The sequence below is a fragment of the Arachis ipaensis genome, chromosome B9 (genome assembly GCF_059453495.1).
Source record: "Arachis ipaensis isolate K30076 ecotype BB chromosome B9, ASM5945349v1, whole genome shotgun sequence".
Taxonomy (NCBI): Eukaryota; Viridiplantae; Streptophyta; class Magnoliopsida; order Fabales; family Fabaceae; genus Arachis; species Arachis ipaensis.
This window is the reverse complement of record NC_142444.1, coordinates 8109164-8127770: the sequence shown is the minus strand read 5'-3', so window position 1 is coordinate 8127770 and position 18607 is coordinate 8109164. Positions and strand designations below refer to the sequence as shown.

The window sequence follows — 18607 nt, the reverse complement described above, 5'->3', positions numbered from 1 at the left end:
AAACACTTTTGTAACACATCAAAATCAAACCATACATTTCATCATCTAATGGTAAAAAAGAAACATCTTCATATGAAAACAATAATAAAATCTTCATGGTAGTATGCACCTGTTTTTAAGACTTGCACACTATATATAGTAGTACTACTTTCACACTGTATATTATAGTAGTAGTAGATGCGATTTGATGGTAATCTTCTTACTACTGCCATATGAAAATATATTATATAGGATGTGTCATTTTGTAAATTCTTAGCTTGTTGCAAAGTAGGTGTGTTTACTGTTCAAACTGAAGAATAATTGTATGCAATGCTAATGGGAATCTTAAATGCTGCTATTTTGGTGTGTTTTATTTCTTGTCTTCAGAATGCTTCTATTTAAATCACACACTACAGCCATGATTTAGACTTCTTTACATGTCAAATGCATATGTTAGGGTTAAAATGTACTTTTTTTTTCATTGATCATAAAAGGTGTGTTGGTTTCTAGTCCATGTGGATGTGGATGTGGAGTGCCCCTACAGAGAAAAAGCCCTCAAAAGTGAGTTTGAATTTTACATTTGTGACATCTATATATATGAATATGAAGGTTTGCTTGTGATAGAAGAATGAACAATATGCTGCTGCTTCTGTTTTTTTTTTTTTTTTTTTTTTTTTCTTTTTCCAAAAGTTATGTTTGCCACTTGGAAGTTCAAACGAGATGTTGTCGAGGGTAAAAAATTGAGTTTCTACTCTCTATAAATAATTATAAAATGATAGTTCACATCATACTTTTGTAACTAATAATGTTGAAGCCTTTCTTTTGTAACTAACATTATTTCTACTCATCAATAACACAACTTCATTCAGGTTCCATATTCTATTCTCTGTTATTTCTCTTCTTTGACACATTTCCTTCTTGGGATGGACTTTCTGTCTCTATTGTCCTTATCACACTCACCAACAATATTAATGAATTTAGCAAATAAGGAAACTCATGTTCAGTTAGAACATGTTTCAATGCAAAAATACAGAGATCTAATTAACTATGGGAATCCCATGGAACACACATTTCATGTCGGCTAAAGGCTGACGGTTCATTACATCATTATCACTGACCAACAATTTACTGTTACTTAAACCATTTCTGCTACTTTTGTCAATTCAACTGAAAAACACATGGTCATATCATAACAATTTCATGGCTCCTTCATTATTATTCTTTTGGACCCACACGGAGAAATAAAGTAAAAGCGCATATGAGTTGCAGTAATTTCAACTGAAAAACACAATATGAGTTGCGGTAATTTGGAGGCTCCCCTATATTTTCATCATTTTGGACCCACACGGAAGAGAAAGAAGGAGCACAATAGCAGATGCACCGAAAGTAAGATGTTTTTCTCAAGGAAAGCCGCTTGTTTACTTAGTTGACTTCAGTCAACGAAAGTAGAAACGCGGATCCACGAAGGTAAGATCTGTTACCACTTTCCTTTTGTTTTTCCTTCACTCAAAATAAAGAGATCACAACTCATCGCCACACCACTCCGAACTCCCACGCGTAACTGATTTACCATAAGATCTTTCTTATGCCGAGTGCACTCAGTTCATTACCATCACAGAGACATGCCCCTTTCAGTTGCAGCTGCTTCTTCTTCTTCTTCTTCTTCTTCTCAAGCACCGGCCACTCATCGATACGATGTCTTCATCAGCTTTAGAGGGGAGGACACGCGTAAAGGATTCCTCAGCCATCTTCAAGCCGCTCTCCGCCAAAACCAAATAAAAACATTCAGAGACGACGGCATGGAGAAAGGAGGTGTCATCTGGGACGAACTTGTCGAGGCCATCAGAAACGCAAACTTGTTTCTTGTTATCTTCTCCGAAAACTATGCATCCTCTAGGTGGTGCTTGAAAGAGCTGGTTGAGATCATGGAACGCAAGAACAAGAACAATAACAATAATGTAGTGATTCCAGTGTTCTACGGAATAGAGCCCACACATGTTCGCAAGCAGAGTGGAAGTTACCGCAGAGCTTTTGATAAGCATGAGAGATCTCCGGAGGACCGTTGCCATGTGCAACAATGGAGGACTGCACTCACTCATGCTGCCAATCTTTCTGGCATCCCCTTTCATGACCACAGGTAATATATATTGGGTTTAGCCGAGGTGGAAACTCAAGTGAAAATGTTTGCTAATAAAAAAAAATTAATAAAAAGCAGTCATAACTTGTTTTATTTAATATTTATTTATTATTATAAAATTAATAAATATTAAATAAAATAAATATTATTTAATATTTTTTTATGTAAAAATATAATTTTTTTTTGTCTAAAGAAAAAACACATCAATGTCAATTTCAATGATATAAGAATGGCAAAAAAAATATAAAAATAAACATAAAAATTTAATAATAAGATCTTTGGAAATCGTAACATTCATTATGATTTTACATTAAAATCAGGTATATTGTTCAAGATATCACCTTTTTTTTTTTTAAGATATATACACAAATTTACTTGACTAACTTAAAAAGAGTATTATTATGTTTCAATTTAAGTAGTGGATTGTAAGGAACTATATATGTTGAATTATTGTCACCTACTCAAATAAAAATGTTAAAAATATTTTTTATAAAGATTCTTGTGTTAAAAGTGTATTTTATTTGTTTAGTCACACTTAAAAAAAAATTACTTTTATAACACATCAAAATCAAATTATACAATTTATGATCTGATGATAAAAAAACAATTATAAAATCTTCGTAATAGTATTCATCTTAATTGTTTATCCATTTTCACTTCCACTGTGGTTATCAGTTTCTAATAATGTAATATTATTTACCGTTGCCAGGGATGATGAAGCGAAGCTAATTAGTGACATTGTAAAAGTAATTTTGCCACATTGTCTGAAGAACAAGTGCTTCATAGATGGACTCAACAGACCTTTTATTTGTAACGCAAACTATATCCGCGTTGAATCTTTGATGAGACGCAAGATGGAAAAGGTTCTTGTGATTGGAATTTGGGGTATGGGCGGTATTGGTAAGTCAACCATTGCTCAGGCTCTCTTCAATAAGTACTCTTCTCAATATGAAGGCTCTTGCTTCTTGTCAAATTCAAGAGAATTAGAAAATCCATGTCTCAGTGACATATGCAGCAGACTTCTTTCCCAATTATTAAACCAAGATCTTCATACTACCAATATTGGAGTACTAGACCCTCGCATTTTAAGTAAACTCAAGCAGAAGAGGGCTTTGATTGTACTGGATGATGTGGTTGATTCGCCAATTGCAACTGATTTGGTTCCAGGTTTGCGTACTTGCCTATGTTCTGGTAGCATTGTCATTTTGACAACAAGGGACAGGAGCGTGCTTACAAGTGGAGGAGTTGAACAAATTCATGAAATCAAGCAAATGAGTAATGGAGACTCCTATAAACTTTTTAGCCAATATGCCTTTTCTGATCCCCATCCCAAAGCAGGGTATGGTGAGCTAACAGCTAGAGTCATAGATTATGCTAACGGCATTCCATTGGCTTTGAAAATTTTGGGATCATTTTTTCACGGCAAAAGTGTAGCTGAATGGGATAGTGCACTGAAAAAATTATGGAGGTATCCCAATGCAGATATTCAGAAAGCGTTGAGGTTGAGTTATGATGCATTAGATGATGATGAAAAAAACATCCTTTTAGATGTTGCATGCTTTTTCCATGGGCATAAAATGGAGGAAATAACAAGAATATTAAATTCTTGTGATTTCTTTGCAGATATAGGGATAAAAAGCCTATTGGACAAGTCTCTTGTAAGTATTTATTCAAATGGTAATGATAAATATATCCAAATGCATAGTTTGATACAGGAAATGTGTTGGAAAATCATTTATGAAGATTATAGCAAAAATGGTGGTCAACAAAGAAGATTGTGGTTTACCGAAGAAGTCTGCGATATTTTCCAAGATGAAAGAGTAAGGAAATCATGCTTTAATGGTTTGGTGTTCAAGATGAGTGTATATATGTATGTATCAAAATATTGCTCACAGCAACGTGGTACTAACATCATATTGCAATGCTTTTCAATTTTTCAGGATATTCATGGAGTTGAAAGCATGATTGTGGATATGAATGAAATTACAATAGATCCACGTATAATCATCATTGCATTAAGGAGGATGCCAAAGTTAAGGTTACTTGTTTTAGGAGGAAATGTCAACATGAATCTTGAATGGAACAGAGTGCTTGTAGAGGATTTTCAACTTCCTAATGACTTAAGGTATATTGAGTGGAATAACTGCCCACTTAACTTTGTGCCGCCTATTTGTTGGCCTCAAAAACTTGTTCAGCTTTCTATGCGAGATAGCAATGTTGAAAAACTTTGGGATACACCACAGGTAGGATCATGTTTATATTTCTTTTTACGCTTTTTTGATACTTTTGTTAGATACTAAAATAAAGATTGATATATTATAGAAATTAGTTAGTATAAAAAGCGAAATTTTAAAAGAACAAAAAATAGAGTAGTTTTCATATAAGTAATATTAATTATGGAGCGTTTATTTCAAGATTTATAATTTATAAACTTACTCTATTATGTAAGATTAATTTATTTTTATATATTGTAAAATGTTCTTGCATGCTAATTATTTTTTAAAAAGTTATATTTTTATCATTTATTCAAGAGAATTTTTTCTATATAAACTTTTGTGAGAATAAAATATCACAGAAAATTTAGGGAACAAGTACTTTTATTCAAATTTGGCCAGTACTTAACCATCAAAAGAAAAATGAGTAATTCCACATCATTAAATATAATCTCACACTATTAAAAACATTTATAATGGCTAATTGATAGTTACAAATAACAAAATTTGCTGGTCTTCTAACATTCCTCTAAAATATCACACTAAAATATTTTAGAACATTGAGAATAAATTTTTATTAAAAAAAAAGTAACTATAATATCACAGAATAATTAAATAAGTTTTGATGAGAGAACAAACAATATATTATTAGAAGAAAATAATAATAAAGTACATGACTTAGATTCAAATGACATATATATAAAAGGGAGAAATATTAGACTACATACACCCAATAATTATTTATATATTTCCATCATTTAATATTTGATATTAGATGTATAATAATTTATAAAATTAAAATAAGTGAGAGTGTAACACATTAAACAATAAAACAACACTTTTTTTCATTCGCTAGTCATGTATCGGATAAAACAACCCATCTGATAGAAAAAATATATATAGACAATGAAAATATTAAACAATGTGAATAATGGATATATTAAATGTTCAATTTACTAGGTATGCAGATAATTATTCTAATATTAAGATTTAGGAGGTAATTTAGGGTGAAGTATTTTTTTTATTTTATTGGATCAATTCTAAAATTTATTGTCCACATTATTTAAAAATGTCATTGTTTATCTAACAAAAGCCTATGTGTTAACATGTTTTTTGGATTGACAGAATCTACCAAATTTGGAGTTTATTGACCTCCAGGGCTGCAAACGCTTGATAGAGTGCCCAAATTTAGCAGGTAACACGAATCTCAAATCAATATTACTCTCTGGCTGTGAAAGCTTACAAGATGTTCATCCATCTATTTTCTCTCTCCCCAAGATTGAAAAACTATATGTGAGCTATTGCACATCGTTAAAGAGACTTTGCAGTGACTATTGTTCTCCCTCTCTCCATAGTTTGTCGGCCATTTATTGCTCCAATTTGGAAGAGTTCTCAATCCCCATGATGACTCATCATTCCGAAATCAACCTATGTTTACCATCAACGGCTTTGAATGAAGTGCCATCTACTATTATGCATCTCAAAAATCTTGAGTGTTTTTTTTCTAACATCAGTTACTCTCTTGAGAAACTTCCTCAAAACTTTGCCTTCGGAATTGCACTCATGGATCCAATAAAACATGAAGATGACACATGCATCATCTTAAGTAGAATATTGCCCACCCCTGCCTTCTTGTCTCTCAAGCAATTAATTTTCTTCGAATGTAAGAGGTTGTCTAAACTCCCAGACAACATTCATGTCTTACAATCATTACAAGTATTACAACTGCGAAGTTGTCATGTCATTACAAGTTTGCCAAAAAGCATTAAAAATCTTCAACAGCTCTTACATCTTCAGATCGTTGATTGTGTAATGCTTCAATACATTCCTCCACTTCCCCCATCTATTATATACTTTCAAGCAGAAAACTGCAAATCTTTGGAGGCAGTCTCAAGTTTAACAAGTGAACCACCCAGAGAACACTATGCATGGTTTATATTCCATAACTGCACAAAGTTGGATGATGATGCATATGAAGCCGTTTTGAAAGACTTGAAATCCAAGATACAACTTGTGGTAAATAATGATGGATATCTGCATAATGAAGCAAACAATGGTAATATATTCTTCTTATATTATTTACCAAGTAAAGAGAGCATAATTAATGACTGGTTTCCTGACTACTGTAGAGAAGCTTCGATCACTATTGAAGTTGCTCCAGATCACAAGATTTCTTCTTGTCTTGTTGTCTGCATCTTGATTTCTAAATACTCATCATGCATCCTTACCGGGAAAGAAGTGATATTTAGATGGGAATGCTACTTGGGAAAGGGTTGCAACGAATGGGAATGGATAGCAACTCTTGCCAAGAGGATAGTCTTGGTCACCTATGTTCCCGATGTTTGGATTCCTCAATGGGAAACAGTATCAGATCATAAGGTAGTGTGGTATGATGGAGAGTGTTCCAACAAGATAACGGAAGCAATCAAAGAGAGAAAGAGGGACACCAGTTGTAATGCTATGCTTAAATTTGAGTTCTATGCAAATACAGAAGATAATGAGGAAGTAGTCATAAAGGGGTGTGGGATCCGTTGGATGCATGTCCATGTTAATCATGAAGGAGAGATTACTCCAGATGCCACTCATGATGAGGGCTATGAATCTCATGACGTTGAGGTAATGCTTTTAAATTCTAATACTAATGGCAGTAGTTTTCACACATTATTGTTGTATTCTCAATTGTTTAGTCTAGAGATCCACAACAAAAATTAAATCATTCTAAATTGATTTTGGTATATATATAATGGTAGTAAACGAAAACACACCTTTGATGAATTATCTACGTGCTTGAGTTTTCTTTTTATTTCTTCTGCACAACTTAGCTATAATTTTTTAATGTTTCTCTTACACAAAGCTTCTTTGCTTCAATTTTATAAATATATCATATATATCTTGTAAAAGTCACTACAAGAATTACAAAAATCAAGGTTTACTATGCTCTTTAATTATTATAAATGGACATCTTAACATTTGTTGTTGTACAACAAGTGTTTCACTTTTTCAATAAATTTAAATAACAAAAATGATAATAATGATTTATTACTAACTTTTAAAAAAATTTTAGACCTCGAAAACCTCAAAGCTACTAAATTAATACATCAGTTTGCAAAAGTTATACTATTTATGAATAGACAAAAATTTGAAATAAAATATTTTGGCATATTGATGTTTATGTTCATGATGTGTTGTCAATTTTATACCATAGTATGTTGTTTGATATCGTCCTTATTTGTGTGGTTAATTATCGTATCGTAGTAATAATGTATTAAATGTAGGAGATCATGAGGAATTATATTCTTGTCGCAGAGTAAGAGAATAGAGAACCGAAGAAAGAGTGGATTTACGTATTAACTAAGCTTTTGATTATACTTGATGAAATTACTATATTTCTTGAGCAGCTTACTTTTCATATTATAATTGAGTTTGTTTTAATATATGGTCTCCTATTATAATTGTAATTATAGTCGCAACAATCAATCAATATTTTAGTTTTTTTATAATTCTACTTTTTATTTCTTTTTTACCTTTTTTTACTTTATTAATTGATTATTAGTTCAAAGAAAGTTATGGTACGTTTGATTTACGTTTTTATTTTTTATTTTTATTTTTAATATTTTCTGCTTTTACTTTCTGTTCTTATTTTTTCCTTCACAAAATTCAAAAAACAGAAAAATATTAAAAATGAAAATAAAAAATAAAAATACAAACTAAACACATTCTTAATTTTCTAACAAAACCCAATGTTTTTTTTTTAATTTGGTGATTATCATATTAAAACCGTGCTATGTTACCGTATGTAATTGTATATATATCATAACTTCAAACATACTATAATAAATAGAGTTACAATAGGCTGCAAATATATTCAAATTCAAATTGCAAGAAAAAGAAAAATATACGACATAAACTACAATGGGTATTATTGTAAAAGTCACAATATCTAGAATCACCACGATTAATTTTATGTTATCGATTTTATAACTGTATGTGTTGTAGAGCAAATACCGAAGAGATACAAAGAAATATCACTCCAAAACAGAATAATATCTTTTTCTTAAATTAAAGTACAGTAACTCTCATTTCTTTTGAAGACTGTGTTATGCAATATCTTTCCTTTTTTTATGTGTACTTTGTTCCTTTTTTTTCTCTTCAATTGAGTTGGTTTGTGATTATAAAAAAATAAAGAAGAGAAAAGAAATTAAAGAAAGTATAGCAGTGGATGCTGGCTCAACTAGTCAACTCATATATATGTGTTACTTTCTTTTAACTTATTTTGTCTTCCTTCTACAGAGAAGAACATATCATATGAGAACTCCATCCAACAAGAAAAGCTTCTCTGGGGAACACCTGTACTTCCTTTTGTTTATTATTGTTGTAATAGCAGTTATCTATTTGGTCACTTTATAGCACACTTTCTCTCAGAACATATCATTACTTATTTTTGTTCATTTGATTATTGTTCAATTTTTCTGTCAATTTGGCAGTGTGCAGTTTAATTTGCATATTGTTTTTTGCACTTTTACGCTCTGTTTTATATTCATAATAAGATATTATCTATTATTAGAAGACGGGTTTTGATGATAATTGAGTCATGAAGGGAGGCTATATAAATAAATGTTATATCATTCAGGATGTCATTATTTTGATACAATACTTGGCTTATTTGCGACGTAGGTGTGGTCACCATTCAAACTGAACAATAACAAAATTACACTTCATTCTATCTTAATACCTAATTATTATCTCATTTTCTCTATTTTTAATGGTGAAGAATTCAAATCCCAAAAGGTCCAGGACTCAACTTGCCACTTGCCTCATTATTATTTAAAAGGTTCCTAGTGTGTGTGGTTTCTTTTTCTTTGTTTAAGGAGTAAAACGTAATTAATAAATGAATTAACTCTTACAAATAATATAAAGAAAAATGTAATGTTTGATTTGATTAAATCCTAAGTTATAAGACATAAGTCTATTAGTCTCTAGCAATTTTTTTTATATCTTTATTCTCTGTTTGGTTTAATAATGATAAAAAAAATATCATATTAACATTGTTTAGCAGATGTAGACATCAGATAAAATTATCATCAAATTAATGTTTATTAATAGAAAAAGTATATGTAAATAACTTTTAAGCAGTCAATTTTAAATAACTGTAATTAATAGTTATTAATTATATATTTTTTAAAAAATAAAATTTAAATAATCTATTTTTTAAAAAATAAAATTTAAATAATCACTAGACACACTAATTAATGATCATTTAAAAAATTAAAATTATCAAGTCAATGACAAATTAATTAATAGTTGACTAATTAAGTGTTGGTTACCCACGAAATTCTTACTATAATAATTGTTATTTGAGAAAAAAGTTATGGGAATAAAATGGACTAAATGCAAATTAAAGTTAGTGGTAATTTTTTTATTGGAAAGTTAGTGGTAGTTGCTATTTGGTAACGAACAAAATCATGCGTCAGATGATTAAGTTCAATATTATTAACATTACCTTGGATTTATACTCACATATTAAATATGTCAGGCAGTTTGAGCTCAATAAATTCTATGCTCACTCGATTATTTGTAGGGTTTATTTATCATATATTTTAAAGATACATGTTAAATTTATAAATTTAAAATTTTTTTATTAAAAATATAAAAAAAATTTAAATTTTTAATATATTTATTTTATATTTATTAAATAAAAATATATAAATTTTTTTATTAATAATAAATTTATTATGCACCATAAAAATACATATTAAACTTTTATATATATTGTTGATAGATGCTCTAAAATATTATAAAAAAATTAAAATTTATTCAAAATACAATTTTTTTATATTTTCAATACGTGAAATATATTAAAAATTTCAAAAATTTATGTTATTATACTGTTAAAATATGATCTTAGAACACAAATTAATTAAATTCTATTTATAGTTGTAATCATAATTATATATTAAACATTTTCATTACTACATATATTATTCATCTTATACATTTAATTTATAATATTATTAAGGTGTCTGTGTTAAAATTTTGATATAAAATTATATTATATATTTATATAATTCTTATGATAAAGGACATATATTAGAGGCCAATGAATTATAGCACAAATGACATAGTCTCTTTATACTCACCTAAGAAGTCGTAGGTTCGACTCTCCCTATCTTTGATAAAAAAAAAAAAAAAGACATATATTAGAGATAATATATATAATTGATATTTTTATATGAAAATTATAATTTTTATAAATTATAGTCATATTGTTTGTTCCTTTGTGTTTCTGTTCTCTGATTTTGTTGCTTCCACTCAATATGTATGTTGAAGTTTTTTGTTAAAAAAAATAAAATTAAACTTTATAATTGGATTAAATTGAGCTCAATTTTACTAAGCCAAGTTTGAGCTTAGATTGTCTTATATAGATCAGAGCTCAACTCATTTTTAACCTTAGTTGTTAGGAAAGAAGTAATAGCCAGGGACAAAACGAGAATAAACAACTAATTTAGAAGACGTGTATTAGTTGATATTGATGTAAGCATTGCCCAATTAATTTGCAAATTATTCATGGAAAAACAATTTGTTGATTTGTCCCTAGTGTGAGAGTATGACGACCGCGTTAGTTTTGGATAAAATATAATAATGGATATTTGCCTGGGAACAAATTATGGGATTGGAATGTACAAATGCAAGAGGTTAGTGGTAACTGATAATTAAAGGGACAAAATGCGCCTCGGATGATTAAGATCAATACTATTAATATATTATCTTGATGCTTGATTGCTTGTGGTAGCAAATAAACTACAAACTATAATTTTCTACATAGCGTCCATTTACGGTTGGGTTGGCAAAATATTTATTTTTAAAAATAATTTATCAAAATTAGTTTTTAAAAGATAACCTTTTAAATACATGCAATAACATTTACATTTAAAATTAATTTTTAATAAATATAAGTAATAATAATTATATTTATTAAAATAATTTTTAAAATTTAAATAAATTATAATAAATATAAATATATTGATGATTATTAAATTTAAATATTTATTAATATATAAAATTATATTAAATTTTAAATTTTTGATAAGTATATATTAGCTCTTTGTTTAAATATTTTTAAAAATATTTTTATATAACCTTTGTAATTTACTATAAAGAACTTTACAGGTAGAAATGGATTCATGTTGTATTTTGTGGGGGCAAGTTCTCCTACAAATATTTTGAAAAATATAAAAAAGTATATATGTATTTTCATTAAAAAATTATATTTGTCCCTATATTAAAAAAAAATTTTGCGTTAAAATATTTATTATATATATATATATATCTCTTAACTTTTAGAATTAAATTTTAATACATTGTTAGTGTAAAATAGTTTTACATACGTATTTAATTATGTAAGACTATATCGTAAAAAATTACTATCTCTTATATTAATTAGATTTATGTAAATGATTCTCCAAAAAAATAGACATAATTAAATAATTGTAAGATATTTTATATTGTCAGTATATCAAAATTAAACTCTAATTTATATTTAAAAGTATAAGATAAATATATATTAAATCAATTTAATAAAAAATAAAATATTATTGTAGTATTATTTAATTAATGAATTTATTTAGTTAAAATTTACATCCTTAATTTTCTTTACTCAACTTTAATGTTTACTATAATTTTGTATGGACATATATTTTGATAATTAATTCTTAAATATATATTGGATTCAAAAATATTTAAAAATTAATTAAAACAATAACACATTTTATACTTTTATCTATCTAATTAGCAAATTTTATTATTATTATATTATTATTTGAAACTAATTTTCTGTGTTTTTTATTAAATGATTGAATAATTATTAAATAATCTATAAAATATATAATAAGGATACGAGAGATTTAGTGCATAATGTTTTTTCTAAAATACTATTTATCATACATAATTTATAAAAAAATATATTTTACTTTTATTATTGATTAAAAGATAATCTATTTATCATCTTAATTAATTTTATTTATTATTATTATTATATTTAATTTTAAAAAAATAAATTAATAATCACATTATTACTTATCAATATTTATAATGAATAAATAAAAAAATATTTAATATTTAATATTTTCATATTATATATTTTGATATATTTTGATATATTTATAATTTTTTATTATTTTTATATATTATGTGTTTCTTAAAATTTCTGAATTAGTGACTGTTAATTACGGGCAAGACTTGATGAAGAGCTTAGACCAAGAGAGGGAAGCCACTGGGTAACTACTTGATGACGATGAGTGTTTCAAGTATAATTATATGATATATACCTGAATAGAGGATCATTTCTTTCTCTAATTAACTCACTACGTAAATCCCAATTAACTGTATGTGCTCAACATATGGCACTTTCCCTTGCTGCTGCTTCTTCTTCTTCCTCACCTCCCACTACTCGATATGATGTTTTTATCAGTTTCAGAGGCGAGGACACGCGTAATGGCTATACCAGCCATCTTCATGCTGCTCTCCTCAGAAACCAGATCCACACGTTCATAGATTATAGAATCCCCAAAGGAGGTGTCGTCTGGAACGAACTTGTTGAAGCCATCAGAGATTCAAAGTTGTTTGTTGTTATCTTATCCGAAAACTATGCTTCCTCTAGCTGGTGCTTAAGAGAGCTGGTTGAGATCATGGAGTGCAAGAAAAAGAATGAACAAGTTATTGTGATTCCAGTGTTCTATAAAATAGAGCCCACACATATTCGCAAGCAGAGTGGAAGTTACCGCAGAGCCTTTGATGAGCATGAGAGATCCTCCAACCGTAAACATGTGCAGCAATGGAGGACGGCACTCACTGAAGCTTCGGATCTCTCTGGCTTCACTTGCAATCACCACAGGTAAAAGGCCCTGACCTTCTTAAGTTTATTAATTAGTAAAATTCATTGTTTAAGGATAATTTTTTCTACTTACACAATTTTAAACATTATCAAATTTTATTTATTATTTTTTAATATGGTTATTTTTATTTTAAAATGAAAAGAATACTATACACAAAAGGAGGAAATTATTAATAAATAAAATAGTATTAAATAAACTAATAAATATCTTCCTTAATATTATACCCCAAGAAAAGAAAAATCTAGTAAGATTTTTTGTTATCTAGAGTTTGATCTAAGATAACAATCCCAACATAGGCTTGATCTCGCCTTCTACCTAACATATAATGATTGATTGATTTCGCATCAATTACCATTCAAGATACATTGGAGATGCTAATTATATTTATCCATTTTTATTTTATCTGATTATGCATATATTGTTTACTTCTAATGTGATTTTTACTTGCTGCTAGGCATGAAGCAGAGTTGATCGATGAAATTATAGAAGCAATTTTTCCAAATTTGAATTATAATTGCTATAGAGATGAACTCAGAAGTCCTTTTATCAGCAACAGAAATTATACCTCTGTTAAATCCTTACTGAAATTCAAGTTGGAGAAAATTCTTGTGATTGGAATTTGGGGTATGGGCAGTATTGGTAAAACAACTATTGCTACTACTCTTTTTCATGAGTACTCTTCAGAGTACAAAGATCATTGTTTCTTAGTCTTTTCAAAAAAATTAGAAAGAAAAGGTGCTAGTCACATATGCACTAAACTTCTTTCTCAATTACTAAATCAAGATCTTTGTATTGATAATATTCGAGTAATACACTATTATCCGTAAACTCAAGCATATGAGGGCTTTCATTGTGTTAGATGATGTGGCTGATTCACAAATTGCAACTGATTTGATTCAACTGCTTTGTAATTGTTTAAATTCTGGTAGTAGAATCATTTTGACAACAAGAGACAGAAATGTGCTATCAAGTGGAGGAGTTGAAGCAATTCATGAGGTGAAGGAAATGAATTTTGAAGACTCCCTTAAAGTTTTTAGCCATAATGCCTTTAATGATTCTCATCCTAAAGAAGATTATTATGAGCTATCAACAAGAGTCGTAGCAGATTATGCCAAAGGAATACCATTAACATTAAAAATTCTGGGATCATTTTTTCGGGCTATCAAAAGAAAAAGTGAATGGGAGAGTGCATTGAGAAAACTAAAAAAGTATCCCAATGCAGATATTCAGCAAGTGTTGAGACTGAGTTATGATGCATTAGATAATGATGAAAAAAACATCCTTCTAGATGTTGCATGCTTTTTTCACAGGTATAAAATGGAAGAAGTAACAAGAATATTAAATTCTTGTGGTTTCTTTGCAGACATAGGAATAAAAAGCCTATTGGACAAGGCTCTTATAAGTGTTGCTTCAGATGATTGCATAAAAATGCATAGCTTGATACAGAAAATGTGTTGGAAAATCATTCATGAAGAATCTAACGAAAATTGCGGTCAACAAACAAGACTGTGGAATGCCGAAGAAGTCTGCAATATATTTCAACATGAAAGAGTAAGGAAATCATGCTTTAATGGTTTGGTCTTCAAGATGAGTATATGTATATATATCGAAATATTGCTTACAGCAACATAATACTAACACTGTATTACAATGCTTATCAATTTTTCAGGATATTCATGGAGTTGAAAGTATGATTGTGGATATGAATGAAATTACAATAGATCCACGTATAATCATCATTGCATTAAGGAAGATGCCAAAGTTAAGATTGCTTGCTTTAAGAGGAAATATCAATTTAGATCTTGAATGGAACATAGTGTTTGTAAAGGATTTTCAACTTTCGAATGACTTAAGGTATATTGAGTGGAATAAATGCCCACTTAAGTTTCTGCCGTCTATTTGTTGGCCTCAAAAACTTGTTCAACTTTCTATGCGAGGTAGCAATATTAAAAAACTTTGGGATACAAAACAGGTATTCATTTTTCTTCATGTTTTTTTTAACATTTTTTTATTTCTAAAATAAAAAAATATTAGGAGTCAACAATTTTTATCAATGTTAGATAATATTTTGAACTAATACTTTATTTTTATACTGTTAGAATGTAAAATTTAGAATTTAAGATATCAAATGCAGAAAAAATAATTAGTTGTATACTGCATGCTGGAAACATATTTCTATTTATGTCTAAGAATAAGAGAAAAAAAAAGAAATTATTAAAAAATATAGTTAATTATTCTCAAAATATGGAAAAGTTATTATCACTTAATATTAGATATTAAATGTATAATAATTTATAAAATTAAAATAGGTGAGAACGCAACACATTAAATAATAAATAAAATAACACATTTTTTTCCCCACTACACATGTACATGTGTTAATATGTTTTCGGGCCTGACATTATAAAATGTTACAGATGCTACCAAGTTTGGAGATGATTGATCTCGGTAGATGCAAAGATTTGATAGAGTGTCCAAATTTAACAGGTGCCACGAATCTCAAAAAAATATCATTTTATGGCTGTGAAAACTTACAAGATGTTCATCCATCTATTTTCTCTCTCTCCAAGATTGAAGACATATATTTGGATTATTGCAAGAAGCTGAAAAGGCTTTACAGTGATTATTGTTCACCCTCTCTCAGTTACCTGTGGACTATTGGTTGCTCGAATTTGGAAGAGTTCTCAATCCCAATGATAGGGGATCATTCTAAAAGCTTATATTTATCGTCCTCAGCTTTGAGTGAAGAGTCATCTACTATTATGCATCTCAAAAATCTTACCACGTTCGGTATTAACATCAGTTACTCTATTGAAAAACTTCCTCAAAACTTTGCGCGCACAATTGCACTGATGGATCCAATAAAACATGAAGATGACACATGCATTATTTTAAGTAGAATATTGCCCACCCCTGTCTTCTTGTCTCTCAAGCGATTATCTTTCGAGCATTGTAAGAGTTTGTCTAAACTCCCAGACAACATTCATGTCTTACAATCATTACAGGAATTATCATTGGAGAGTTGTCATGCCATTACAAGTTTGCCAGAAAGCATTAAGAATCTTCAAAAGCTCATACAACTCTTCATCGATGATTGTAAAATGCTTCAATATGTACCTCCACTTCCCCCATCTATTATATACTTTGCTGCAAGAAATTGCAAATCTTTGAAGACAATCTCAAGTTTAACAAGTGAACCACCCAAAACACACTGGGCATCCTTTAAATTCTATAACTGCACAAAGTTGGATGATGATGCATATGAAGCAGTTTTGAAAGACTTGAAATCCAGGATAGAACTTGCGGCAAGTAATGAATGTTCGAATATATCCTTCTACTATTTACCAAGTAAAGAGAGCATACTTAATGATTGGTTCCCTCACTACTACTCTACAGAAACTTCAATCACTGTGGAAGTTCCTCCAGATCACAAGATTTCTTCTTGTCTTGTTGTCTGCATGTTGTTTTCTCAATTCCAATCTCGCGACTTTAGCAACAAACATTTGACATTCAGGTGTGAATGCTACTTAGAAAAGGGTTGCAACGAATGGGAATGGATAGCAACTTCTGGCAAAACAGTACACTTGACCGATCATACGTTCTCTGTGAATCAATTTGAAATGATATCAGATCATATGATATTATGGTATGATGGAGAGTATTCGAACAAGATAATGGAAGCAATCAAAGAGAGAAAGAGAGGCACCACTTGCAATCCTATCCTTAAATTTGAGTTCTATGCTCATCAACCAGAGGATAATGAAGAAGTAGTGATAAAGGGGTGTGGGATCCGTTGGATGCATGTCAATGATGAAGAAGAGATTAATCCAGATGTCATTGATGAAGGAGAGATTATTCCTGATGTCATTATTGATGAGGGCCATGAATATGATCACTTGGAGTTGGAGGACCTTCAGGTAATGCTTCTAATGCTAATCTCTGTAGTCTATCTTCACATATTCTTGTTGTATTCTGAACTGTTTAGGGTAGGATCCAGAATAAAAATTAAATCATTCAAAATTGATCTTGGTATATATATATAATGGTGAACGGAACACAGTTTATGAGTTGTGTACGTGCCTGGTCCCAAAATGAGCTATTATATTGTTGTTGCAGAGAACTGGAAAAAGAGTGGATGTACATTGTTGTGCATTGGATATTGTCAATTGGTTCAAAAGATTGTTGGTAAGTTACATTGCCCAATTATATTAGCTAAGCTTTTGTCTGTATTTGATGAAATTACTATTTCTTGAGCAGCTTGATTTTCATTTCATAGTATAATTGAGTTTATTTGTTTTAGTATATGGCCTGTGATTATAATTGTACTTGTAGTAATCGTAATATTTTTGTTGGTGTTAGAGAGTCATTAGAGAATCATTAGAATCATTTTAGATCAATTTTTTTTTTTTTTGGTGATCTACGGGGGGTTAAACACCCCAGCAAACAAAAGAACAAAGAAACAAGGCAAAAGCCGAACCAGAAAAGAAAAATAAAGCACAAAGGACTAAGTCCCTCTAATTCTAAGGGTCCCTATACTGTCACTGAGCAGGGCATACCTAATGTTCGAAGGGGCATTATCAAAGAGGTGTAAGCCAAGGTCCAGATCATGCCCTTTCTTGGCAAGCAGATCCGCCACAGTATTTGCTTCACGAAGGCCATGTTTCCAAATAATATGATGAAAACGCGAGGCTAGGATACGGACATCTTGAGTCAGAGGTGCACAAGAATGTGCTGGAGAGCAACCATGGTTAATGAAACTGATAGCAGCAGCAGAATCAGACTCCACAACCAGGTGTTGATATCCGTTCCTAGTGGCAATATTCATCCCGTGGATAATTGCCCAAAGTTCTGCGTGCATGATTGAGCAGTTGCCCAGGTTACAGGAGTAGCCTTTTTAAAAATCTTCCCATCGAATCTCTGAATACTCCCCCACAAGCGGCATTGCTTCTATCAGAGAACCAGGAGCCATCAACATTTAATTTTACCTCGTCACCATTGGGGGGAGACCATCTTACAAGGCAGGCACTGGCAGCTTGGCTGCTTCTCGGATTTAGGTCCTTAATTGCTCCCTTGAGGAATTCCTCAGCCCGGGCTCGGATTTGGTGAAGGGCATTATTAGTCGTAACAGATTCACCGTCGAAAACAAGTTTGTTTCGAAAGTACCAAAGGGAGGCTACTGTAACACCAAAGAGACAAGCCCAGCTGTTGTTTGAAGTGAGGTTTTGGAACAGCCACTCATTTAAATCTGTGCTAAAAAAGGAGTTGCTGCCATTGGGGGGGTCAAAATTGTGCCATATACTTCTTGCATAGTAACAATCTCTCAAGACATGGCTGGTAGATTCCTCCTGAATCCTGCACCGAGGGCAGGCCTCTTCAGTGGTCAGGTG

General features: G+C 30.2%; 2 protein-coding genes across 3 annotated transcripts; both read left to right on the top strand.

The window, feature by feature from the left end:
• The first annotated feature begins 999 nt into the window (after nucleotides 1-999).
• LOC107614872 (disease resistance protein Roq1-like) lies at nucleotides 1000-8831 on the top strand. 2 transcript variants are annotated; one of them, XR_015899951.1, is made up of 6 exons: nucleotides 1000-2116; nucleotides 2826-3936; nucleotides 4057-4359; nucleotides 5455-6385; nucleotides 6459-6945; nucleotides 8620-8831. XR_015899951.1 is itself a non-coding variant. In XM_021110485.2 (5 exons), exons 1-5 carry the CDS (start codon nucleotides 1602-1604, stop codon nucleotides 8734-8736), a joined length of 3537 nt encoding a protein of 1178 aa, XP_020966144.1. In that variant the 5' UTR covers nucleotides 1000-1601; the 3' UTR covers nucleotides 8737-8831. The 2 variants fall into 2 exon arrangements, 1 of the variants encoding a protein (XP_020966144.1); XM_021110485.2 differs by having other exon boundaries at nucleotides 5455-6945.
• Nucleotides 8832-12725: 3894 nt separating this feature from the next.
• Nucleotides 12726-17601, top strand: LOC107614873 (disease resistance protein RPV1-like). The gene is made up of 7 exons (XM_088498619.1): nucleotides 12726-13219; nucleotides 13675-13955; nucleotides 14080-14771; nucleotides 14890-15192; nucleotides 15638-17137; nucleotides 17337-17405; nucleotides 17521-17601. The coding sequence occupies exons 1-7, from the start codon at nucleotides 12726-12728 to the stop codon at nucleotides 17599-17601; spliced, it is 3420 nt and encodes a 1139-aa protein (XP_088354745.1).
• The last annotated feature ends 1006 nt before the right edge of the window (nucleotides 17602-18607 follow it).

Coding starts and splice junctions, on each gene's coding strand:
- LOC107614872 (XM_021110485.2), top strand. CDS start 1,602: ATGCCCCTTTCAGTTGCAGCTGCTTCTTCTTCTTCTTCTTCTTCTTCT. Junction 3,937..4,056: donor ATATTTTCCAAGATGAAAGA/GTAAGGAAATCA, acceptor TCAATTTTTCAG/GATATTCATGGAGTTGAAAG. Junction 4,360..5,454: donor AACTTTGGGATACACCACAG/GTAGGATCATGT, acceptor TTGGATTGACAG/AATCTACCAAATTTGGAGTT.
- LOC107614873 (XM_088498619.1), top strand. CDS start 12,726: ATGGCACTTTCCCTTGCTGCTGCTTCTTCTTCTTCCTCACCTCCCACT. Junction 14,772..14,889: donor ATATATTTCAACATGAAAGA/GTAAGGAAATCA, acceptor TCAATTTTTCAG/GATATTCATGGAGTTGAAAG. Junction 17,138..17,336: donor TGGAGTTGGAGGACCTTCAG/GTAATGCTTCTA, acceptor TTGTTGTTGCAG/AGAACTGGAAAAAGAGTGGA.